Consider the following 26,275-nt stretch of genomic DNA (forward strand, 5'->3'; position numbering starts at 1 on the left):
GAAGGGTGCATAGATAGCTGTTTACTGCTGGATTCTTAGAAAAAATAATATTGTTATGGGCGTTTATTAGAAAACATTTTCCCTTTTGCATTTAAGGAGTGGTTGTGGCTGCTCAATCACTCTTAATCATTATTTGATGATCTTATTGCACATAAATTTTCCTATCTCATTATGAATTCAGGTACTATTTTTGTTCCTGGAATTCTCTCTAACTCTTCTGCATATTCCTGAGAATAAAGTAACCTAATATAAAAAGAACAAATGCAAAAAGGGCAGGTAATATGCAAATCTATATTTGTAGTATGGTAAACAGTCATATGAAAGAGAAAATTGGAAGATTTTATTTATGGAAATGTAGGTGAAAATGATAAGGCTTTATGACGACTCAGTAGCATAACTGTTTACTTAAAGGAAGCAGAACTGACCCCACAAGCTCCCCCCCACCTCCAGATTCACTGCTTTTTCACTTTTGGGTCCTTATTCTTTGGGGCTATAACCATTTCTGTAAAATGAAGCTTGAGACATGGACTCACATATAATGGACTATATATGCTAACACTGAAGAATTGTAATGGAATAGTTAGTCTTCATTAGCTTTGTTGTTCTTATACATTCTAGGGTAGAGCTTATAGATTCTAAATGACCTCTACCTGACCAATTTTCATTATACTTTTGGAAGGCTCTGCCTTCACTTTGAAAATAAGATGTGCCATTTCTCTTTGAGGAAACATGTTATTTTGCTTCTTCACTCTCTTTCAGAGAGTGTGTATGCATGAGTATGCACAGATGATAATTCTATATGGTGTTCCCCTTCTGTGAGCTTGTACATGCGTTTTCACTTTTTAATCAAAGTTTCCAAGAATTTCATATTGCAGGCTGACGTATTGCAGACTGTAAATATAACAATGTGACCTTTTAGAGTGATGTTTTTATTTATATACTCTGGATAGATAGGAGAGGGAACTTCCCTGCCACCTTACATAAAGAAATATTGAAGAATTTTCTAAAGTAATTGGAGAAGCAAAATATGGTAAATCATTCATCTTCAAGCCTGAGTAATAATTTTCTTCCCAATTTTCTGCACATATGTATTCAGACACAAAGAAATAAAATAAGCAGAAATAGAGACTGAAAGCTTCTGAGGATACGTAATTATTCCAAAGCCAGTTTATATGAGGTGGAATAGCCAGCTTTATGTATTCAACAGGGTAGAAAGTTACCCAGGAATCAAACTTGTATCAGCTACTGGGGCTTAGATCAGAAACACTCATGGTCTGCATGTGTGTATTGTGGTTATGTTTGTTCTGAGATGACCACAGAGGAAAGCTGAAACTTCACCCAGAATACATCTTGGTTTCTGTAAGCATAGCTGATGATAAAGGTGTGCTTTCAAACCTGGCTCTTTCTGAGTTGTGAGAAGCAGAGAAGTCTAGTATGAAAGTCCTTTGGGATTTACAGCCTTGAATCTTCTACAGGAGTTGGATTCATCAACTCCTTTACCTATGAAGCACAGTGGAATGTGGAGGGGGTCCTACAATTTCCTCATATCAAAGAACTCGTAAAAAGCACTGAAGATCTCTGCTCAGATTTTCCTGTCTCAGGAGTTTAAACTATGTCCCATGAAAATGTCCCAGCCACCATCACAGCATCCTGGTACTCTGCAGCAGACACATTTTCAGCACTGGCAAAGATGTTCTACTGTCCAGAAAATAATTGAAAGTTTATTGATGCAAAGCCCATGAAAGTGAAGAAGGGATGGGAAGAGAAATGTGGGAAGATTCTGTAGGGTAATGACTCATCTGGCGGGGCTTTCTTGTCCCTTCTTCAGCGCCTGGTGTAAATTTTACCTTATGCTTCAGGGAGTCTCATTTTGGCATTCTGTTTCTAAGACCAAAGAGGAAAATAATGTTATCTGTATGTGGAAAGAAGGGGGAGGGGGAAGAGAAGAGTGGAAATGCTTATGCATGAATGGTGTGTAAGATGTTTTGCGAGGCTTATTTTTCTTCAGTGTGTAAAAGGAACCATCAGGAGATGTTTCACTGGGATAACTAGAGGCTAGAAGAGTAATACTGAAAGAAAATCCTCTACAATCCAAGAATCAGGGAAATACTTTTTGCTTGCCCTGTCAATCCAATGAATAATATTTTTTGTTCTGTAGAGTACTAGCTATTTTTGATTTTTGAATTTTTTTTTAAGAGGAAGGAAGTTGAATTTTGCTCATGACACTGTGGACTGCAACCTACAATTTGATTTTAGAGCTGCATATCTGAGTACAGACTAATATTGCATTGTGTCTGGAACACAGGATGTGGAAGAGGAGATCTGGATGTGAATACTTGCTGTAGTGCCATTTCTTCCTCTTCATTAAGAGCCAGTTTAGTATACATACTCCATTGTTATGTAGCATATACGTAGCTCTCAAATCTTGGGCAGTTTAGTTTTCCTCTTCCTCAGGAATTTTATCTTACAGTGAACTTTACTTTGTCAACAGTAAATGATTGTACAGTGGTGATATAGCATGGGAAATCATTACTTCAGAAAAGAAATACTTTTTAAAAATGAGGGATTTGGAGTCATGCCTGCAGTTGTGATCTAATTCCTAGAAATGCCTTTCTGCTACTATTAAATATACGATATTTAGATATCCTCTTTTTGCTTGGAAACAGGCCAAGAAGAGAAATGTATTTAAAAAAAAATCTTCTAAGAAACTAGTTGTGTTTGGAACAGTCTGCTGAGGAATCCCTGTAGCAGAGCTTAATTTTGCAGGGTTTTTACTAACCTCTGGTAAGGAAATCAAGTACCAGGAGTCATGGTGCAAGAAGCATTAATATCAGGTAGAATTCTGGCATGGTACTGTGGAGTCATTTGGCAAATTAATTCAACATTCTCCCAGATAAAATGTGCCACAATATTCTCAAGGTATTCTGTATTAATTGGTAATAATACAGTAATAATTAATAAATAATTATGCAGTAATAATTAAGTAATACAGTAATAATGAGATTCAAAACCTGTAGACAAATTTTTAAAGCTTTATGTCTAATCGTGTGACAGGCCTGCAGGCAAAGTCAGTGTGAGCTAAGTTTACTCATCTTTTCCCAAACCATAAAAGGACTTGATTAAGGTAGAAGTAACTGGAAAATGGAGCTAAATTATCCGCTGAAGTATTTAAGTGCAAAGGAGGGCAGAATTTGGATTCTAGGGTCGAACATAACATGTCCTTCTGCTTTGTAAAACAATTTTCCAATTTCCTTTGATGTTCATATTTCCTATGTACAGTGATTACTGGGATTGTTTTCTCAAAGTTGCAGAAGTAGTTTACAAGAAATGTCTTTTCTTAAACTAGAGCTGGGAGAGTTGCTAACACTAAAAGTGACTACGAGAAAAGTATGAAGGTTATACTTCTCGCATGGGTTTCCCTGTGCATTCATCACTTGGGTACTTATCAAATGTGACAGAAAATAAAACGCACATTTTTTACAGGTACTGTTCTGCTTACTCAAAGGAGACAAAACCTTGATCTGTTCCCAGGATATTGGTAACAGGAACTATTTTAGGTTATATTAGAGTTTTGCTAAAAATAAAAAATTATTTTTTTTATGATAGTGGGTGTTTTGCTTGTTCTTTGTTATCACTTTTGTAAATTAATAAGAAAATTTTCTCAAAATGATCTGCTCACTACAACCGGCTGCTGCCAAAGTGCTGTTTTCTCACTTTGGTTGGCTCCTCACAAAGTTGAATTGATCAGTAGGGATCATGCAATAATAATAACAGCAATTTTTATCCCTCCACATGTATCACTTGTGAAATTTTTGTTTATTCATTTTCCAGCTTCTACATTGGATGTTTAAATTTGAATATGGTTAGTGACACAATATTTTTTCTTTTTTTTCCTGTATAATTTTATTTTCTTTAGCTCCTTTCCAGCTTGCAATTTTTTTTCCAATTTCAATAAGATGTTAAAATTTTTAAAAAGTCTTTGCCTTAGTTACCAGATATCAAGTCTATTCAAGTTAGAATGATTTTCAAGACATTGCACACAAGATTTTTGTCACCTTCAGTTTACGGCCACTTCACTTAAAAACAAACCAACCCCAAAAAAACCAACAAACCAAGAAAACAAACCAAAACCAACAGCTTCCACTCTTAAACCTCTCCAAACAAAAAACGCCCAAGCCCCTTTTCCTATGATCTTTCAGATAAGGTGGGATCTAAATAATAGCATACTTACTGTTATTTTAATATCAGTGTTCCAAGATTATATGTTAAGTTATAGAAATAAAGACAGGTACTTTGAATAATCAGTTTTTTATTAGATTCTTCCAATTTTGACAGGTGACTAATTACTGAGTGTCTGAGCAGTGTCTGAGTACTGAGTGTACATCTGCTTAATATTCCTTAATCTCTAAAATGGCAATATAATTATTAACTTTCATATGGCTTTTTATAAGTGGTTCTTGACAGGAGATAAACCAAATGCATGGTTCTAGGTTTCATTAAAAAAAAAATCAAAGGTCAGGCTAGTTTCTTAAACATATTTGTGAACTTGGGGTGATTTGAGTTTATAGCAACTGTGGACCTGGAGCTGGAGGTTGAAATTATGCTTCATTTATTTCTTTTACAGTTATTTCTTTAAATGTTAGAGCAATAGGTTCTCAGCCTCAGGTCTGTAAGTAGCCTATTGTATAGCACTATCTTAGGAAGTCTTCTACAAATGTGGGAAAGAAGAAGGGAATATTTGGATTGAGAGAGGTGTCTGACACATCCACAGTTTATGGAAATAGCTCAGCTGCTGCCTCACCTCTTACCTGTTAAGTTTGCCTTCTAAGAGCACAAAAATAATAGAGGCCAATGGAAGAAACAGGTGTTCTTCACTCCTCACGCGTTTTCTGTCTTAAAATCAGAAATTATGACTTGATTTTAAGAAATTTTTTTACAGACATATATTGCACCCTGGAAACTACTCTTTAGCAGAACAAGACTACATTTAATTGACTTGCAGTGAGGCTTTGGGAAATGTAAATTCACAGGCTTTTCATATGACAGCGTTATAATTTTCAAAGAGCTTTATATTGCTGAAGAACTGTAGGGTTATTAAAAACAAAGCATGAAGTCAAATTGCAGCAGAGAATTGAAGGAATTTAAAGCAGACCTTTTTGGTCATATTTAGTGTGTCTCATGTAGAATGACATTAAGCTTTCCTTATTCTCCACTTCTTCTTTTGCCCTTTCTGAAAGAGAAGCATCATTACCAGAATTTATTGGGTGAAATTTTTGAAATAAAAAGTCTAACTCAGCTTATCTGAGAGTTATATTCTAAGAGTATATTTTTTTTATAGACAAGTGTAAATTATGAGTTGTGAAACTAGAAATTATTCTCTCTAACATGAGTAAGAACTACAAAGAAGATACGGCACTGTCTTCTATAAAAAATGGCACTGAACTTAAGTATTCAACATCCATGATCATGAAGTCACTTTGAGCCCATAGCCCTGAATACTTGGAGAGCAAATTTTAGAGCAACATGAGTTGTTCTTTTACCAAAAATGATAAAATACAAAGTTTATGATTAAGGACAGTAACACTAGTTCAGCAAAATCTGTACTGAGAAGTAAATAAGAAACACGTTAGCAAAAACAGGGTCATTTGTACCCTTTTTGGAAAGTGGCTATTTCTTAGGGCATTTTTGTATGTATTTTTTGTGTTGAAATTGGAAACCGACTGCTTCTGGATTTACCCTCTGTGTGACATACGAATGAAAGATATGTTAATTTTCAGCTGGAATGTAAATTGCACTCTACAGGACAGTCCTGCCTTGGCAAGAAAGTGGGCTAGATGACTATGAGACTAAATTGTTTGGTTTCTTCCACTACCATTCAAAGAGTGTGTTTGTGTGTAGATTTGCTGAATGCCTCTCCTCCAGCAGAATAAAAACCTGCTCTAAAGAATGGAAAAGAAAAGCTGTTTAAGAAAAGGATTAATTTCAGAGTCAGCCTTTGCATTTTTAGATGGGCACATAAAACAGTTTTTCACTGCTGCTTTCGTCCCTGTTGTTATTTAATTCTTGACTGTGGCATACATAACACTACACGTGGGATCAGACAGATTTTTAAAAGCAATGTATTTAACAGGTATCTGTCTGTACTTCTCTATGATACTCAGAGAGGGTGTGGATGCCCCATCATTGGAAGTGTCGAAGGTCAGGTTGGATGGGGCGTTGAGCAACCTGATCTAGTGAAGGATGTCCCTGCCCATGGTAGGGGGGTTGGACTTAAATGATCTTTAAAGGTCCCTTCCAACCCAAACCATTCTGTGAGTCTGTGATATACTGACTCAGCACCTCTCTGTCTTATTTTTTACAATGAATAGAAGGCTGGATTTATATACTGTGGTGCTCAAGAAATAATCTCTTACTCCTGTAATACCCTCCCAATGGCAATCTTTAGTGTCAACACCTGCACATCAGTGTTGTAAGTCAGGCTGCTGTACTGCATGAAATGATTAAACTACTTGGAGCAAAAGGCTTGTGTAAATTTTAAAGTGAAATAGGAAGGAAAAAGCAGAAAAATGCCCTCCAGAAAAATTTCACACTGTAAGCTTTGCACTTTTACGTCTGTGTGTATGTAGGCATATGTGTGTGTATTAACAACATCTCTAACATATTGGTAATCTCATTCTCCACAAAGTTCAGCTGCTAGTGGAGTAAGGTGCTGCAGCTGCTCCATGTCATAAAGAAATGGTTTGGCAGCAGTCTTCCCTCCATCTCTACCTAGCAGTCTGCATCATTTGATTAATTAAAGCATTAGTTTGTCTTCCAAAAATTACAAAGCAGAATTGCACGTAGAGGCAGAGCAACGAGTATGAGAGCGGAAGACAGTAAGCAATGACAAATGCTTAACAACAATTTAGGGGTTTTTTTAGGATGCAGTCATCCTTGCATTCAGAAGTCAGGGCTAATAAAAAAGAAGAAATAATATATCAAATCAATGTTTGCTCTGGTTCTAAAACAAGATATAAGCAAGCTCTGAATATACGTTATAAGGTTTCTTTTTAATATTTTTTTCAAGAATGCAGATACTATTCAGCAAATTTATGATCATCACACTAACTTTCTGTATGGGATATTAATAATGTGGCAATAATATCTACCAAAGCAGATGCTTTTCACAGCTAGACCCCAACTTGATAGTTATGGATATGATAGAAAACATGAAAAGCTTCTCATTATTATCAGCTCATTTGTTGTATAATGAATGTGAAGATATTATCACTGTAGTTAATCACCACATCAAGTTTATAGTGGAACAGTGCACAGAAGATATCTTAATTCTTATCCTGTGAAAGGTACATTGTGTATAAAATGTATTGTTTATATGATGATAATATTGTGCCCTGCTGCATCTACAGAAGTAGATAGCAGTCTCCAATGCCGCAGCAGTGTTTTTCAATTTGCAGGAACAAATTCTTTGTGGCTCTGCAATTTGTGCAATCAATTAGTTGGCTATAAAAAATGCAAGATGTATGTCAATTGTTATTCCTTTGATTTAGTAGTTTTTACACTCATTTTCTACTGAAGGACCACTTAAGTTAATGAGAATGTAGAGCAATTGAGAAGGGATTTTATTATTTACCAGGAGATTTTCTAGAATCGCCTTTTTAAGATGCCTTTGATTATATGTTGCATAGAAAAAAATGCACTTCAATAAATGCATTTTTTAGTAGGACCCCAGTGTTTTGCCTTCCTCTCCCTCTGCCCTCCTCCTCCTTGTGCTCTCTAGCCAACAATAACCCTTCCAAAACGGGTCTGGCAAATGACAGCTGTTTTTTTAATGAGATTAACGAGACTCAGCAGACAATTTTGACAAATTGTACCATTTGTTGTATTAAATATAAGTGTAAAATGGTGGTTTAGAACTTGAGAACAATTAGAAATGTCTGTCGGGATGAGCTTAAGATAAATCAACAGTGACTGGAAAGTGTTCATGCTTGTGCATAGGTGCCTAACGGACAGTGTAAATAAGGCAGACAAGATCTTAGAGTCTGTTCTTTCCAAATGTGAACATAATTCCCAATGACACTGATGTGTATCCACAATGTTGCAACAGAATTAAGCAGAAAATAAAAAATCCAAGTTGTGTACTAGTACTGCAAACTGTGAGAGCAGTAATTCTCAAAATTTCCTAAGAGCTCCACAGATCTCTAGCACCTGTTGTGGCCAAATGAATTGACCCCAGACTACCTCTAAATGTATTAAAATTAAATTTTGTAAAAGCAACGCAAAGACAATTGATTCCATACCTTCAGGCTTGTGTTTTAGCTTTTCTAGAAATTCTATATTGTTTTATAATTAATAGGTTTGACATATAATACCTGAAGTATTGGCTCTCATTGTATATAAATCTGTTCAGAAAAGCTCATAAAAAGCTGAGTCTATTTTCTTTGTCAACCTGTCAAACCATCTTAATACTTCCAAAACTGTGTAGTATACTCTAGAGATAAAAAAAGAAAATTAAAAAAAAGAAAAAGTGTAATACAGTGGAATACCCTCCTGTAGTCAAATCATTTAAAACAAATAACAGACTTCAGAAACAACAGAGTTATATTGGTTATTTAACTGTGAGACTGGGACATTAAAAAACAACGGTGCTTCAGCAGAAGAATGGAGAGACTTTTCTGTGTTTAGATGATAACTGCACTTTTCTTACTTTCACTGTATTTGAAACACACTTTGCCTCTAGCAGTTTGCCAGATTGAAAAACCTGTAAAATTCCTCCTTCACCTCTTTGTTTCAAATATTTAAAGTTAGAAAACAAAAAACAACAAAGAGAAGGAATTCCTGCATCATTTAGTTCATGTTCCAGCCATAGAGCCGCACTGAGAACAGGAGGTTAATCACTTAAAAAAGGAACAGAAATGGACTGTGTATTTTTATGGCGTAGCTCCCAGAGCGAGCAGAGGTACCTTCTGCAGTGGTTAGAGTAAGTGGTGCCATACAAAGTTGGCAGAGCCATATTAAGCCCAGCAAAGAGTCTCATTTTAAGGTGTGACTTGAGAGAGATTATTCACATGCCTAAAGTTAGGCTTGTGCATACAAACCATTTGCTGAACTTGGGTGTGAATGGGGAAACACGATGGAAAACTCATTCTCCAATCCAGCTTTTTAATCTTTGATTTAATTTTTGTGTCCAACTAGAAGGGTAGCTTCTCTAATTCCTTAAATACCAGTAATGTACAATTTGTTTGTCTATGTCCACCACATTGCAGAACAAGATGGCAAGATTTGCAGGTAAGGTGGCTTCCCTTGAAAATAATGTGGCTTTTTGGTTTTGGAGTGGGGTTTTTTCATGTATTCTGCTTAGGTGTGGACTGTGTATTTACTAATTTTGCTATTTTTTCATTAGATTAAAAATGGATGCAATTGTGGTTGATTAAAGAATGTGTTTTGGATGTAGCAGCAACCTGTATGCAGGCGTATGTAATGTATGGTCAACCACTGTCAGTGATTTCAGGGAAAATGGCATTGCTTATGGTGTGGCCTGGAAAAATATCAACCCTTCTCTATCAGAAGTAGACCTTTACAAAAGTCCATGGAAAAAAAATGACAGTAAACCTGATGGTTCTTTCGCTTGAGTATTCTTGCATCAGTGATAATCCAGAAACTTCACTGCTGCTTCTCTGGTCTCACATGTGCTGCTTAAAGTCACAAGTGGACCTTGCATATGTATGTGTAGATTTAGTGTTGGCAAATATATTATGTTAAGCTGGTGATTTTAATTTTCTTTTACATGTCTGATGATAACTGGTGAACTGTTCTTGTAAAAATATGAGATATGTAAAGTAGAAAGAGAAATTCTGCCTTTACAGTCTGGCAGGCAGGGGGACATCACTTTCTCTGCAGAAGGAGCTGGCATAGGTGCTCCTAGGCCTACCCTGCTGTCTCTTTCACCGTCATCATGGGAGCTGTGAAAGTCTTGAAAAATTAAAATGAACAAACAAAACAAAAATTTCAGCTTGGCCTAGATGCACTCTGGTGCCAGGATCCCTGTGGTGCAGAGCAGGGAGCCTCCGAGGAGCAAACACATGAGGTTGATGACTTAAGACCCAAGGGACTGGCTGTGCCCTGAGCTAGAGCCCCACGTTGGCCCCATGTGAGCCAGCTGTGGTCCCTGAGGGCTGGGGGGCTTGACGGCGAAGTCCTGTGCCATGCCTGGCATACGCAATATGACGTGCGAGGTAGCTGAGGACACATCTGCTGGAAAGTCCCTCCTGATACAAAGGAGATGGAGGATTTACACTCCCTTTGTGCTGCAAAGACAAAACCAAGCTTACTGTGCCCTTTCTAAAGGGTTTCTAAAACGTAACCAACTTAAAAGAGAAAGGAGAAGCATGCTGATGTTTTCCCTTCATTGACAAAATCAAGATGTGATTGCATGTACTCGACTGCCTATCAGTCAATAGAGAAACTTAACAGCAGCTCTAAATACGTCACAAGTGAAATTTAGGGTCTGGCTGTATTAGCGCATGCTGAATACCATGACAATGGGAGCTGCATGCGCAAGGGAAGGTCTCTGTATGTGACCTTCTAAATTCCTACATGAACACAGCCAGACTCTCAAATGCATCAAGTCTCTCTTGTTCTTGTTGACAATAATTCCATTATAATATAAGTGGCCTTCTAAAGCTGTATGTATATATTCATTCAATCAGACGTGATAGTATGCAGTATAGCCAGGCATTTGCCATTATAGGTACAAATGAATGGATTCTATAAAAATTTTCCCAACCAGACATTCATATGGCCTAGAAATAACATGGGATTTTATTTCACAATATTTCAGGATCTCACATATGAGTCTCATTGATTTAAACCCTAAGAAATTAATGTCTCTTAACCTAATTTCTTATAGGGGAGCTAGACCTGTGGTGATGCACTCATAGCTCTGCGGGACATCTCAGATGAGGTTTGCCATGAGGCTTAAAAACCCTCAGCTTCCAGTTCTGAGTGTTAACAGCACGGACATCCTTCTCCCAGCAGCTGTGTTAAGTTTCTCATTCAGAATAATAATGTAATAACAGCAGTTGAGAAAATACAGTGGAATCAGATTCAGATACTGGAACAGGCTGGCAATATTGGTGGGACAAAGAATTTTCATAGAATCAGCTGCTGCTGAGAACATCAGACAGTCGTTCAAAAAGTTACTGTGTTTTACATTTCCCCTTTTTCTTCCTTTTGTCTCCAAACATTCCTGTACTTGTGAACTAGTAAATTATTGGGCAAAGTGTATATTGCTTCTATTGATGAAGTATGTGTGTGCAACGTTATAAAGTGAAAATCAAACTTACGTGCTAAAGTTGAACTGTGACCTCAATTCACAATGGCATTTAATCTATGTACTCCCCCTCCTCTTTGAAATGAGATACTTAATTTCCTGAGACTAATATGGGGCACTAAGGCCAGAAATGTCATACTTTCATAGATAATAAGATTATCATACTTGAAAACACTGCAAGCAGTGGACTTTGTCTTTTCTTAGTCAATAGAAAGATGAACATTGGTTTAAATCTCTTCACACTTCACCCTTGCAGTCATGATGCATTTCTCTCCCTTTTTTACGTTTTCTGGGATGATTCCAGTAGACTGCGCAAATTACTCTAGAAATAGCTGATAATATCTAATTTGGATTATATTTTTATATGTATGGGTCAGTAGGACAAATTATCTTTGAAAAGCCTTTCTAATGATGTCATTGGTACTTGGTGAACTTACTGAGCGTTTGTATGATTTGGTCTATATTCATTTAAACTGATGTTTCTGGTGACATGGTTGAGTGTGAATGAGATAGTTAAAAACAAAGAATTCTCTGCTAAGCTACAGGACATTATTGATGTGCTGAGGTTTTTAAAAAGCCAGTAGAGAATTAACGTTTGTGCTGTCCTCATCCAGATTCTGAAATAAAGCTGAAAGTAATGACATGCTAATATAAACGGGGAGAGGGGAAACTGGTGCAAAGTAGTTGCTGTGTCAGCGTGTCGGCTCCTGATGCAATCATGGGAATACTCCTTGAGTATAGTTAGAAATGACACGTTTAGCGTGAGGCCTGTTTCAGCTAAGGTGAGCAGTGGGGGTGGAAGACAAAAGAACTTTTGTATAATTTTGAAGACTTTTTCCCTTTGTAAATAGTTTTGTTGCATCATTTTCTAGAGAGCGAGTGTCTTACAGTATCCGAAGGAATAATTTGCTTTTTCTCCTCAGCTGTTCATTACTTTCTGTAACAATTTTTCCTGTAGCCAAAAGGGTTCATTTTGGACACGTACTCCAAATAAGTTTGCAATTGTTCCAGTTCTCTTATTTTGCAGCTATACATCAGGAAATGAAAGAGCATGTAGCTCTCACTATAGAAGTAATTTTAAAGTGTGATACCCTTAATTGGTTTATTTGGGTTCTTTGTTTGACTTGGTTAAAAGACTATGTTTGAAAGAATAAGCATCAAAATTTCCATGTGATTTCAGGCCTCAACAAGGAAAGAAAATTACACCTAGTAGCTGTAAAAATTTCAATTGACCTGCTTCACATCAGAAAATTCACTCTTGTCAACCAGAGGATGATTCCTGAAACCACAGGAAAAGGAAAACATTCCAGCAATGTTAGCACAATCCAAAAAATGGCTTTTACCTTTTCATTGAAAAGGCTTTTCTTTTAGAAAACAAACAAAAATAATAACCCCCTCACCTGTGTAATGTAGAGAGATATATAGACACATGGAATACAGTTGAAATAAAAGACAGGGACCTAAAAATATATATGTGAGAGTAGGAACAATTTCAAAATTATTCAGGGTTTTTGTGGTTTGGTTGGTTGGGGTTTTTTTAGTTTTCCAATTTTATTTGAAAACTGAAATTAAACTTTGAGAATCAATTATGAAATAAAATTTCTCTTATCACTTTTTGAAGTGTAATTCATGTGCTGCTGTCCACTGCCATCTCCTGAAAGGAACAGTGTCATCTTTCATATATCTTAAAAGGCTTTTTGTGTAGCTAAGTTAGATACTCTAATTAATAAGGCCTTAGTTTCTGAAGAAAGACAATCTAATTCCTGCTAGGATGCTCAGGCGGGAATTGTGGTTACAACTTTTTTTGCAATTTACCTATATATTTATTTGTTTTACTTATGGAGATACTCCTACACTAGAGCATGGGTAATGTCTCGTTTCTGTGAGGTAGCTTGTTTAAAATGTCAGATGTGGTATTGGTTAGAGGAGAAGTTTTGAAATTTGTGTCTGATACATGGAGCCATAAATAAAGTAAGCAGCGGTCAGAGCACAACTGGAGCAATTGTACTACAGTGAGAAAGGGCGTCATTTGTGAAGGCTGCATGGAGTTTCATCTAATCCAGTTCCTTATACTATACCGTCCAGATGCTGTCAGAGGTAGGATTTGTGTCAGGCTGAGAAATGGGAGAAAGAGCATAGGAGTTTATTAGGGATATCTGTGTGTGAAAGAAACAAGAAAGATTCTCAAGAAGGTTCATCTGTTGAGAAAATTGATGCCGGACTGGCCAATGTACTATCTTGGGAGCAGTTCTCTGCTGCCCAGTGGGAGGGCTATGGGGCTGAAGAGGATTTTTGTGGTGGCACATGCAAAAGAAACACTAGATAGCTTGGACTGTATCCTCTACTCAATAAATGATCTGGATTATTCTGGGGACAAAGCCAGGCTTAAGATGACATTTCCCAGCCGTAGAATAAGAAGCTGTACTCCGCAGTGTTGGCTGGAAGGTCTTTATTTTGCCATGCTGTTCTGCAACACAGTCAACAGCTGCCCTGTATGTGTGCATGAAACCTGTACGTGTTCACTTCCTTCCAGTGTGGCATTTATTACAGAATTACTCTACAGGGATAGAATTTGACTAATTACTACCATTATTTTCCCTTCTTAATTTTAACCTTGTTACTTAGTAGCCATGTAAAATTGTTCCTTCAAATGTTTATTAACAATGTTTGCTGGGCTATGTTGTCATCATCAGTACAGGCGTATCCCCAAAATGAAGCATCTGTGGTTTTGGTTTGAACTGTTCCATGAGATTAGAAACAAACATGTTTTAAGGTATATCATTGGACAAAGTCTTTTGTATCCTTAAATGCTACCTGGATACACAAATAGTCATCTTTGTGGAGAAGACACGGTTTGCAGCATTTTGCATACAAAGCATACTCTCGGCCATGTGCGGCTTTGCTTTATGGAGCTAAATAAAACAAGGGAAATAGAAATGGCAGCAAGGGAGAAAATGAATGTTTTCAGCTGAGATTTGCACAGAGATGACAGGTGAATGAGGTGGAGAGGTAAAGAACAGCTGTTCCAGATGGCAGCAGCTTCAGGAGGGAAAATGCTGGAGTCAAAGCGGTCAGATTGTAGGAAGCGATGACGCTCGTGTAGGATGAGTGGTGCTGGCAGGGAGATGAGTGTTGGAGGTCAGTGTGAAAAACATGATAAACACTGTGTATGGAGTTTATTTCTCTTAAAGTAGCCATTTCCTGTAAATGAATGTTTTTCAGTTCTTTTCAGCACTGATTGCAGGTATTTACCTGAAATCATCAGTGATCAGCATTTTCTATTATCTTTGGCTGCCTCACCACATATGCTGCCTTAGTTGAATTTTGTATTGACAACAGACACTCAAGAATAAACAAACCTGAAAACTGAAGATATTTCATAATGATTAAATACAGTTTTCAAAAGTCTGTTTTTGAAGCATCCCTTCTGTCTCTAATCTACTGTCTGGATATGAAAACTTTAAAGGTGCTTGAATATCTAACAGCCATGATTTGAGGGTTTTAAACAATATAGCATTCAACATAGGACTATAACAGTGTAATCTGAGCCATCTCTGCATAAATAGTTCATAAAAGAAGCAAATGTAAAATAATAGGAAATTAGTGATGCTTAAAGAGACACTATAGTTTAAAGAAAGCAAAAAAAGCTAAAACCTCTGGATTAGCCTTGGAGTTCTTTTTCAATACACCTGAAGAATTGGCTGTGTGAGGGTTGGACACCCTCACTGTGCCAACTCCTCCTGAGTTTAATGGTTTCCTGTTTATGATGCTCTGCTTGAATGTTTTGGGAAAAAAGGCAGAATAGTCACTTTCTGTCAGGTTTATAAAGGCAGAAATTATTTTAATTAACCTCTTAAACTTAATTTACTGACTTCAAGAGTCAGACAGTTAGCTGGAGTGGTTGTTTTACAAATCAAATAGGAATTAGACCTGAAATAGTTTATATCAGCTGCTGACCTGTCTATTGATCATGGTTGTCAGTTCCCAGTGCTGCTACCATTTTAGGCTTATTCTCACCTCATTTGAACTTTATATCTTTTAATTGTCGCTAGACATGATATTAAATGTATATCCTAGCCTGTTGCAGTCATTCAGTGTATTAAATGGCACCTTTGGAAAGGTAATTAGTTCTCATTTCTTGGCCATGTTCCTATACAGATAATTTGTTTTGTGCTTAACTAGATTTCCCCAATATTTCTAGCTGGAATCAATGCTTCTCTTCAATTTATGTCTTAAATTATGTCCAAATGTAGAAATTCTGTGTATTGTGAAGTAGCTTCTGGGCTCTGTGTTGAGAGAACTGGTCTTCAGGAGTGAGCGAAGGGATGATGTTACAGCGTAAAATGTCTTAAGTGCTTATGATTAATGCTTTGGGATACTGTAGGTGAAAGGTGCAACATGATTTTTGTTGTTTTTTTTTTTTCCCCCCCCAGGGGCAATTTTTGATGAATCTGCTAAAAAAGATGAGGAAGTTTTTCGAATGGCAGTTGCTGATCTCAACCAGAATGATGAAATCTTACAAACGGAGAAAATCACGTGTTCAGTGACATTTGTGGATGGCAACAATCCGTTTCAGGCGGTTCAAGAAGGTAGGACATCTAAACAGATTTCCTGCTGTTGTTTCTGCAGAGACATGCAAAATACTACCCTGATAGCTTCCTAGCTTTATGAGAAATTTGTAATTTTTGTTGGCTTCTTTTTACATAGAATATCAAATGTTGCATTTAATTTTGGATTTAGCTGCTATGGTTTGTGTTGGTCTAGTGACTTCAAACTATAAACTTAGCTTTTATCCATTTTGTAAGTAAAGGCTCTTCAAAAATGGTAGGGAAGTCAGACACAGTTTGCCTACATCTTCCCTCTTTTGCGCTGTTTTGAAGTTATTGTCAAACTGATAGTCCTTACTTTATGACTTCTTAATACTATTTTTTGGTTCAATTTCCTGCAACTAACAGCATTTAGTTGGAAAATATAGGTTGTTGTGTGGATAACTTTTTCAGCACCTACACTTGAAAAACTTACTTATTTTATAGGAGGGATTAGAGATAACCTGATGACTCAGAATGCCACCTGTGTCCAATATGGTTTTGTACTTAGTTCATCCTTTGTCATTCCCCAATTATTGGACAAGAGATGAGGATGTTGCTTTGGGCTCCTGTGGTAGCGGTAGGATGATGACAGGACTCAATATTTGAAATCCCTCTGAGCTGGATTAGTAAATCCCTGGTGTGACTGAGCAGTTCTCTGGAAAGACAGCTATATGAAGTCTTTAGAAATATGGATTCAAATTTGTTTCCGAAGTATTAGTTATTTCTTTGCTGTTCTGGCATGCTAACTTCTGTCTGAGATACAGATGTTTATTGTAGGTATATTATTAAACTTTTCTTAACAAGAAAACAACATTTTGATGACTTTCTATATCCTTATTGGCTCTGTATTGACACTTGAGGTAGAACTTGAGATTTAAGCAGCAAATTTGCAAACAGTTGCTCTGAGACTTATGAAGTCAAAGGTCAATACATGTTTGGCTTCAATGGACTATTGACAAGGCAATGTTAATTAAAAGGTCTTTAATGCTTATATGACAATTTTTTCAGTGACATTTGTAATTTTTCAGAATTTAGGAATTTTTTTGTTTTGTTAAATTTTACAAGTGGATAGACTTGTGTAATGAGAAGCATTACAGTCTGGGCTTGATAAGGCTGAGGCAGAAAAGGAAGTGATTTTGAAAGTATTCCGATCAGAATCATTCAATCTATTTCAATCTGAAAAGGCCAACATAAAAACTGAAGCTATCAGATCCTTTTAGAATCCAGAGGGAGAAAATGGGTGAGGTGAGTATTTTTTAGATACTTTCCATGCTATTAGTATTTAAGCTTTTTTCCAATTTGTCCAGGATGGATAATGTTAGCTGGTGCTCTGTGATTAACATTGATTAACACTGAAACTTAGCAATTAATTTCCTTTATCATTGTTAAAGCAGTTGCAAATTATTTCACAGAATGATGCTTTAAGCAACTTATTTATTTCTAACAAAGAAAGTAGGAGTGTCTAGCAAAGTAGAACATTCCAAAGGAGTTAATGACCTGATACTTTAATATTCAATTATTTATTTCTTGCAAAAGTTACATTTGTAATTTTTGAAAATATCTTGGTATAGTCAATATTTAAAATGTGAATGGAGTGGATTTGACATAAATTTTATGACCATGTGTTGGGGGGCATAAAGGACTGTTGAGATATTGACAAGTTCAAGAAAGTATTTGCCAGTAAAAACTGTTTCTTGTACTGCTACATGGCTAGCAAAGCCTCATATTCACTATCTCTTAAGTTCCCTGTGTTTTGTTTGGCACACTTCAAGTGAAGAACAAAGGTTGTATCTTTTGCATGCATATATCTGTAAAATTTTCCTTGTCGAACTATTTTACCACAGATAATATACAGGCATAAGCTGCACTGTAATGTTTCAATTACTTTGCACCAGTTTCTTCCCTTTCTCCTTTCTTCCACATCTTTATATCACTTGCCACCTGTTCTTAATTGGATTTCTTACAAGCATTAGTAGCAGGGAAGGGGACCTCTGTAACTGTTGCCACATATTTCATGGTTTATCCCTTGGAAACAAACTTAGCCAAAATGCACTATACTAAACACCAGGAAAAGATCGTTCAAATGAACATAACAGAAACAAGGCTATTTCTGTATTCCGTTTGTAAGAGAAATACTAGAATGAGGCTAAATCTCATGTTTTTAAGTGTGTGTGGCATTCAGTATGCCCAAACTTGTCATTTCCATGCCAGCGTGACCCTTTCCTTGGAAGCATAGCAACACTAATATGAGTCCAAGGTACTGTGGCCTCTCCTATCAGGTAGAGCCTAATGTGCAAAAACTGTATTATTTATTTATTATGATAGTATACTAATTTATTTGTATTATTTTTTATATAAACTGCTTGATGTTTACTTTGTTTGCTTAGTACTTCAGAATCAAAAGTTTGACTCTCTTCATCTTGTCTAAACTACAGAATAGCCTTTTAAAAAAATAGCTTTTAATGTTTTGTAAAATGTTAATTTAAAGCATTAGAGCCATAATAATAACTTAAAATTGTTCTAAATTTGTCTAAAATATGCCCCTTTTAGTGAAGAGAGAAAGTTCTTAAAAAACTTGCCTAGGATTTTGAATTTCAAAAAACAAGAAGTCATGAGCAAAGATCTGATAAAACGAGACATTAGGTACAGAGGAGATATTTACAAATTTATTTTTCGTAATGATCCACTAATAGTATTATTTCTACCTTTTATTTCATTTTATTAGCAAAATTAGCAAGTAACTCCCAAACATTGTAAACAGGAACATTCAGATAATATTGATTTTGGGATGTAAAGATAATCAATTTAAGAGGATCGGCTGTTGTGTGGTACTTACTCTTCTTCCCTCTGAATCTGTTTTTATAAATTATTATGGTGCCCTGAAATGTCTTCCATTTGTACCTTAGGGCATCTCATTAACAGTTCTGATTGGAGCCATGAGACCGTATTGCAAAGCTGAATAGTTTTATTCTAGAAGAGCTGTGAATGACATGCCCTATAATATCACTGGAAGTGCCTCAGGGACGATTTATAGGCATGTCCTAGTGCATGGAAATAGGAGGTGAAATTGAGTTTCTTTAAGTTAGGCAAATTTTTCTCCCCTTCAGTATATGCTCTGTCAGAGAGGGCCAACAGTGAGCATGATGCATGCGGTTTACTGTGCGACTCATGTTTGCATGTCAACATTGTGGGGTGGCACGGGCACTCATCAGGATGGGAAGAGGTTGAGGTTGCCCCACGAGGGGGGAGGCAAGTCCAGGGCAAGCCCAGTTGGTAGGGTGGGGTGAGGACCAGCAAGGTGCATGGCCAGGTGTGCGTAGCTCCAGCCTGATGGGCGCAGGGGAGAGTTTGCAGAGGAGGAGGGTGGCTGAGGCATGTAGATGGTGCATCCCAGGCCCTCACAGCAGCTGCAGCCCAGTCGGTGTCACAGTGACACGCACCTGTGGAAATGTCCAACATGGCATGTTCCTTCCTCTCTTCCTTTCTTTCGTCAATACGAAATACTTCACAATATTTATAATACTCTTTTATGTGATGTCTCAAAATATTTGTGTGCTTGTGTGATGGAGAGAGGAAGAATACTGTGGCTGACTTTTTTATGCTGTGCCCACGTTGGGTGCTACAAAGGGAAAGCAGGAATTGAAGTTTTCTTTGTATAGACAATGAAGGAAGTAGGGATAGTCAGTTTTTGCATGGTAGCAAGTCGGTATTTTAGCACTACGAAACAAGGAATTATTATGCTAGATCCATACTAGTGGCAACTATATATTAGCATAAACTTTACTTCCTTTCTTGTGAGACTTCAATTTACAGCAGAATTTAGATAAGGGGGGGATAGCCTTCAAAAGGTTTTGACTTCTATAATATACTTAAAGTGTAATTATTTTTAAAGAGTCATGTTTCTATATTTCTTTTTAATGGACTGGTATTTTTTTTTCACTGGGAAATTTGGTCAAAATAAATACATCGCATCTTTCTTGTTTGTCAGAAAATCATGGTGTTATCTTTCTCTTACTATTATTCTTGTGCTTACTTCAATACACTAATAATTAAAGCCTAAATTTTATGGTTCAAAGCCTGCTATTTCCTCCAATCCTTAATTTCTCATTAATAATATCATCATATGGTTGCTGAATGGCTAATGTGAAATATGCAACAGCCTGTGCATTTTTGTGGGATTCTCTGCTGAGTTACCGTGGTAGACAGACTACTAAATATCTGTTTCAATCCACTACTAATGATTCTCTAAACCCTCCTTGTCTTCTAAACATTTTCCACAGAGTCGTATTCTTGCAATACTGATTTACTTATATTTAGGGGAAGGTGTTTTCCATTGATGCAGGTATTATTGTCTGCTGTAATTCCTATCCCAAGGCAAGTGGAGGGAGGGAGGGGCTTTGGTAACTTGAACCAGAGGTGACTCTTTGGCTCATGCTGATCTGCCTCCTCAGGCAGCACAGTTTCTACAGCCCCTATGCTGCCATTTCCACTTGCATGCCGAGTTACGGAGCAAACTCTGCAGGTGTTTGCAGTGCTTGAGGCATCCGCAGCATCTGGAGGGTTGTCAGAGCTCAGCAGGACCCATGTCCAAAGATGTGTAGGGTCCTCGGAGATCCATTGCCAATATTTTAAACCTCATGGCAAAAGTTTACTTTTTATTTTGTGCTGATATTTTTTTATCCTGCTCCTTTCTCCTACCTCCTTTTTTGACAATATCACATTTTACCTACCTTAAATAATATCTCTATAGTAATCCAAGGTTTTCTTCTATAGGCTACCTATAATGCATGATAAATAGATTTGACTGATGCTGTTTAGCATCTGCTTTGTTGGACAAGTTTTCTTATTGCAATCATATATATGTGGGTTTTATTTTTTTAAAAACAACCTTTTTGTCATTCAGGTTAGTCACCAGAGTATGCTTACAGACACCAACTCAAGCCTTCGTAATGGCTTTTGAAAGCTTATTGTGATCAGTGAAGTAAATAAGGCAGTGAGTCATAACTAAATGGGATTCAGCTGTAGAGTAACAGAGGTTTGTAGGGCAGCAATATGTATGAAGGTCACATGCAGGATTTTATTCAAGCAAAGTTTTATGGTCAGAAATTACAGCCTGATGGATACATCTGCTTTGGCCTTTGGGACTAGATGAATGTAATAAGATTGTCCTTTCCTGTTTCTCTGATTGCTGTAGAAACCTGTTTAAATCCACAGATTTCATGGACTGCTAAACTTTCTTTCACTTTGTGTTACTTATTTCTTCAAATTTCTCAGCCTTCCTTGTGCTGTTTATTAACCAGTACATGTTAGGTTTGAGATTAAACCTTTGCAGGGTTGCACTTCTTCACTGCCCTTCCATTTCATTCCAGGTTTGCTTTCTTATTTCCCAATAAAATGGATTTTGATGTGAAATGATATTACTAATACTGAGGAGGAAAAAAATAATTTTCAACTAGGATTTGAACTATAAAAAGTTAAGGGAGAAGAGGAGGAGAAGCATTTCAGTAGTGATATAAAACTCTATTGTAAAATCAGAAACTGTTGGAAATGTTTGCAATTGCAAATTGCTTGTATCATCAGTACTTCAGAAAATATGGCAAAAAATCTTTTGAATTATCTACCCTCTGTGCATCCACATAATGTATCAGCAGTGGTGGCACTGTGCCCTGTTCTCAAAGTGCTGGGTGAGAATCCTGGTACTCTTACATAGGCTTTGTTCTCATTTTAATCTTGCTAACACCAGAAAATCAATCAGATCTCCAATTTGCATAAATGTGCCACGGGTGTCCAAGTGTTGGCAGCTTAAGAAAAAAGATTTTACAACACTGGTGATAACGTGACAGTTGGGAAGACAGTGGTTGCATGGGAGAAGATCAGGGAGAAGGGAAGAGTGAGCATTGACTGAACTAGAAAAGGGACACATAATAAAGGCTTAGTTTAGAAGGAGCAGGATGCGTATTTAACACATTTTCAGCAACAATTTCAAAGCTGTTCTGACCTTCCTTTGCCTGAAAGTAATCTACCCAGAGCATACTGCAACTTGTAAAAGGGGATCCGTTTTATTTTGAATAAGGCCTCATACTGTTACAGCAGTTACAGTAATTGCAAGACTTCCACTGCTCTCCAGTCTTTGAATTTTGGGCTCCAATGTTTTCTAGTTCCTAATTCCTTCTGTAGTAATGTTTTCCCCAATTGCAAGACAAATTCCATTATCTTTTTTCCAGTTTGAAAGCAAACTCTGGCAGCTGTAAGCTGCACTAGACTTTCAGATACTTGAAAATAAAAAAAAATCCTTTATCTTAAGCTCCAAAAATCCGCCCAAATCCAAATAAATTAAAAAAAAAAAATTAGTCCATCAAGAATGGATTTCTCCAGGGTAGTTTAAGCAATGGGAGAAACATGGTTTGAGGAAAAGAGGTACAAACCTCAGCAGTCCTTAGTATTCGCAGATGGCAAATCTAAAAAATTTGAACTACAGATATTAGTGTGGTTGAAGAGCCTTTTCTGAAGTACTCTTTCCAAATTGCTGAGCCAAAGGGAGAAAAAAGAGGCTTTCTACAGTGCAGGCTAGGGCAAGATCCTGCCATCTTCTAGTTACTGTTATCCACGTTGTCTCACAGAGTACCTAAACCCCACCGAACATACACTTTATGACTGCTGCATGTCTTTGTTGTGGTTTAAGGAAAGAATATTGGTGTTTCTATGGAAACCACTTTTCTTCAGGTGACCAGGAAACCCAGTAGCATCCCACTGTTATACTTGGCTGCATCACAGCATTCCGATGCAACGATACAGCTGGACGTATTTACATAGGACCACACATCAAACCAAGGACTAGTGTTTCAGAGTTTGCATTACCTACCCCACTACCTTTCTGCAGTCTTTTTTTCCTTCTGCTTTCTCATGACTTTAAAACAGCAAGAATGATTTTTCTGAACACTGATGCCATTTGCTGTTGCCAGTTGCCAAAGTTTGGCTCAACATTAATTTTTATGGCAGATTTTGACATTTCTATCAGAGCTTCCACTTTCAAATGACAGACAGGAATTTTAATAGTCTTGAAAGAATTTCCTTCCTAGGCTTTTGCTTAAAAAGCATGTGACTGTGAGGCAGGCTATTAACCTCTTTACCTCTTTTAAAAAGGTGAATCAAATAAATGAATAAATAACTGGACAAGTGTGATGCCCTTTGGTGGAGTGCAGAGTGAATGTTATCACATTACTATAGGAGCAGCTAGATAGGCTGATATTCTGCAGTACTTACACTTTAAATCCAGATTGGATCATTTCTGATTTTTCAATATGTGTATTTCCACTTGCAGTTCACAAATGCCCAATATACATTTTCATACATTAAACACGGTGCTTCAGTCTGCCGTGTTAATGTACTCTGACACACTGCTAGTGGCTTACTTTTAAGAGAGCTATACAAATTGTGATGTGATTAAATAATATCAGTAGTACATTTAAATGTTTAAAGCCACTGTGCCTGAAGGCTTTTGGGGTATTTTAACAAACAGAAGTACAGAGGCAAAGCAAATGAGAGATACTTCATCTTCCTAGATGCCAATTATTTAGCTAGCACCCTAGGCTATCAGTCCCCCAAAGTAATCTCCTTAAATAAGTAATGGACACCCTATCCGGATTTCCTCCCCGTCTTTTTGTGAAGAGATGTCCACTACAATCATTACAGCAGTCAATCATGACTGTCCAACCGGAAATGTATATTCCCAGACAGGCCTCTCAGCCTGCAGGTTGCAGCAGGTTGTGGCAACTACCAAGCACTAAACTGCTGCATTCAATTGTTTTCTGCTATGTGGAGCCCTCCCGAGTCCTCTCGTAAAGTGATGTTAATTTGGGGTTTTGCTTTTGCTTTTCCTGACTAAATTCTCTGAATTAAGCAAAAGTCACTAAGTTTGTTTCACCTGACGGTTTAGGTACAAATAAGTATCCGACTGCATACAGATCCATATTTGCTGTATGCATCTATATCTGTGTTTTTCTGAAAGTCAATGTGATTAATTTTAATTAATTAATTGCTTAATTAATTAAATTCTCCCCTTTGAGCCTTCCTTGCTCTTCTTCCTTCCCTGTTCAAATATCTTTTGTTTCATTTAGAAGATTTTGTTGTTGTTGTAATCTGTTAGCTCTTTGGGCACAGGATGTATTCTTAGTAAGTACACTGATTTGTATTTGAGGCAATTGGGTATTTATGTGATGCAAATAATATTAAACATACTCTTCTCTCTCTATGTATATAATCAGAGACAAAGTGTACTTTATGGAGGACAGTAGTGTTTTAAAATCTAATTCTGGTAATGAGGAAATGAGCCATGACACTCTGGAGGTGAAGCCTGAAGTGAATTATGAAGGTCATTCTCTTAGATGGGGAAATTAATTATATTTTAGCCTGGTTCCCTGTTACTTAGACCCTTTATATTGTACACTACCAAGTAATTTTGACTAAATATCAATTTATGAAAAATTATCTGAGCAAAAGAGAGCAGTTACAAGGACAGATTTTGAAACTAAGCAGTGTTTTATTAAAACACTAATCATATCAGAAAACCATAACCTTTCATGTTATCTTTTTGAAAGGATGTCTGCTGTGGGATTTTAATGCTCATTCTGTTCGACTGTCGGAGTGCCTGTAGCTTCTGTGATTACTGGCCCTTCTGAAACTTTTTTTTCTCCTTAAAATCCAATCTTTTGCAATTCTTCATTGTGTAGTCTGAGAGAGTATTGAGGTGAGCCAAGCCACTCTGAAGGATGCAGCCGTTAAGCAGAGCACTCACAGGGGGAGATGCAACAGGTAGTGTTGATGATAATCAGAAAACATTTACTCTGAGCCTGGAATAGACACAGGAGCCTCACAGAGCCTCTCATGTGCTGTTGACACACAAGAGGGAGTTTGGGTTTGGGATCTTTATGTAAGGGTATAAAGCACTAACACATGGGAGTTAACTTCATGTGGAAATTAAGCACCTGCTTAAAGGCTTTCCTGAGCAGGGATATACTTAAGCAATCCCCAGTCAGTGACTTAATTCTCTTTGGCAGCTGGTATTCATTGTTTTGTTTATTTTAAGGGCATATTTTCTTCAGAAACTTGTAGATCTTAGCAGCGTTTTCACATCCTGCACCTCTATTCGTCCGAATGACTGCGCCAGGTGGCTATAGCTCCTCTGCTATTGCTGGAAGCACAAAATATGGCTGCAGGTCATGGCCATGCCCTGTGATATCTGGAAAAAAGTTTGAAATTGCAGCAAATCTTCCAGAGTGCCAGGCCACAAAACACAGTTAAATAAGTAAAACCCTACAGAGGTTTTGCTTCTGACACTGTTTTATGACAAGAGGGTTATGATGTACTGGGCTAGATCATCACAAAGTACCAGAGAGCTGTACTCAGAAATTGCAGTTTCATGTTACAGGTAAACAATTTATGTTCATCCCATCCCTTCGTGACCTGGTGCAGGAAAGGAAGCCAGCAAGAAGCTACTTTCTTTTTCAAAAATGTTATCCTGTGTCTCTTTAGTACCAAGTTGTGGCTCCGTGGCAAGCCTTGTGGTAGCCAGCCCTTGCAAAGGGCAGAGGAAGGGAGCGTGATCCCCCCTTCTAGGTGCAGCCAGATGTTGGACGAGCTTTGCTGTAATGGTGGGCACCAGAAGCTGAAAGTAAACAGTCATTAATTGGTCAAATACAGAAGCAGCCAGCTGCCCTAAGAGAAGACTTTTACATTTCTAAGATGCCATTTCAGTGAAAAGGGGTGCCAAAACTTTGTTTCCTGAACAGAGAAGAGGAATATTTGGAGAAGATGAAATCCATTCAGACTACCAGAAGGAGTTTAAAAAAAAATTACCTAGGTTATAACAGCTAATGTGCTCTCTAATGGGTGCAATCTGAAGTGTGAGGTGATGCAAAAAGACAGACTTGTCAAGACACTTGTAAAAAGGCTCAGTAGCTCTACTTGAAACATGAAATTGAGTTTCTTCCTGAAGCCTTTGCTAATCCTAATTCTCTGATAGAAGAAAGGAAAAGGGAGGAAATGGGTATAGATGAAGGAAGAAGACAACTTCCACTTGGTTTTCTTGCCTTTCCAATATCTTCTGTATTTTTTTAATATATTTTTCATGTCATCTGAATTTGCGCTGATGGATCAAATGCTGAGCCAAAATCATACTCTTCTGTGTGCTTGGCTCGTTGAGTTCCACACATCACGGGGCAGAAATTGTTTCCTCTGATGAGAGGGGGAGAGAGTCTAGAGATACTTGTGCCGCATAGGAGCAAGTAGTACCTTTGACTGACTTAGTTGTGTTAGACAAACACAGTGATCTTGATTTAAAATAGTAGTAACTGAGTGT

General features: G+C 37.2%; 1 protein-coding gene across 2 annotated transcripts in view; it reads left to right on the forward strand.

The window, feature by feature from the left end:
- The window catches only part of GRID2 (glutamate ionotropic receptor delta type subunit 2), a 736,139-nt gene that overhangs the window by 133,072 nt on the left and 576,792 nt on the right, over nucleotides 1-26,275 (forward strand). For both annotated transcript variants that reach the window (XM_072861988.1, XM_072861989.1), the window contains exon 2: nucleotides 15,763-15,918. In XM_072861988.1, coding sequence (XP_072718089.1) covers nucleotides 15,763-15,918 — 156 coding nt within the window. The remainder of the gene's footprint in view (nucleotides 1-15,762; nucleotides 15,919-26,275) is intronic.

The sequence above is a fragment of the Ciconia boyciana genome, chromosome 5 (assembly GCF_034638445.1).
Source record: "Ciconia boyciana chromosome 5, ASM3463844v1, whole genome shotgun sequence".
In the NCBI taxonomy this organism is placed as follows: domain Eukaryota; kingdom Metazoa; phylum Chordata; class Aves; order Ciconiiformes; family Ciconiidae; genus Ciconia; species Ciconia boyciana.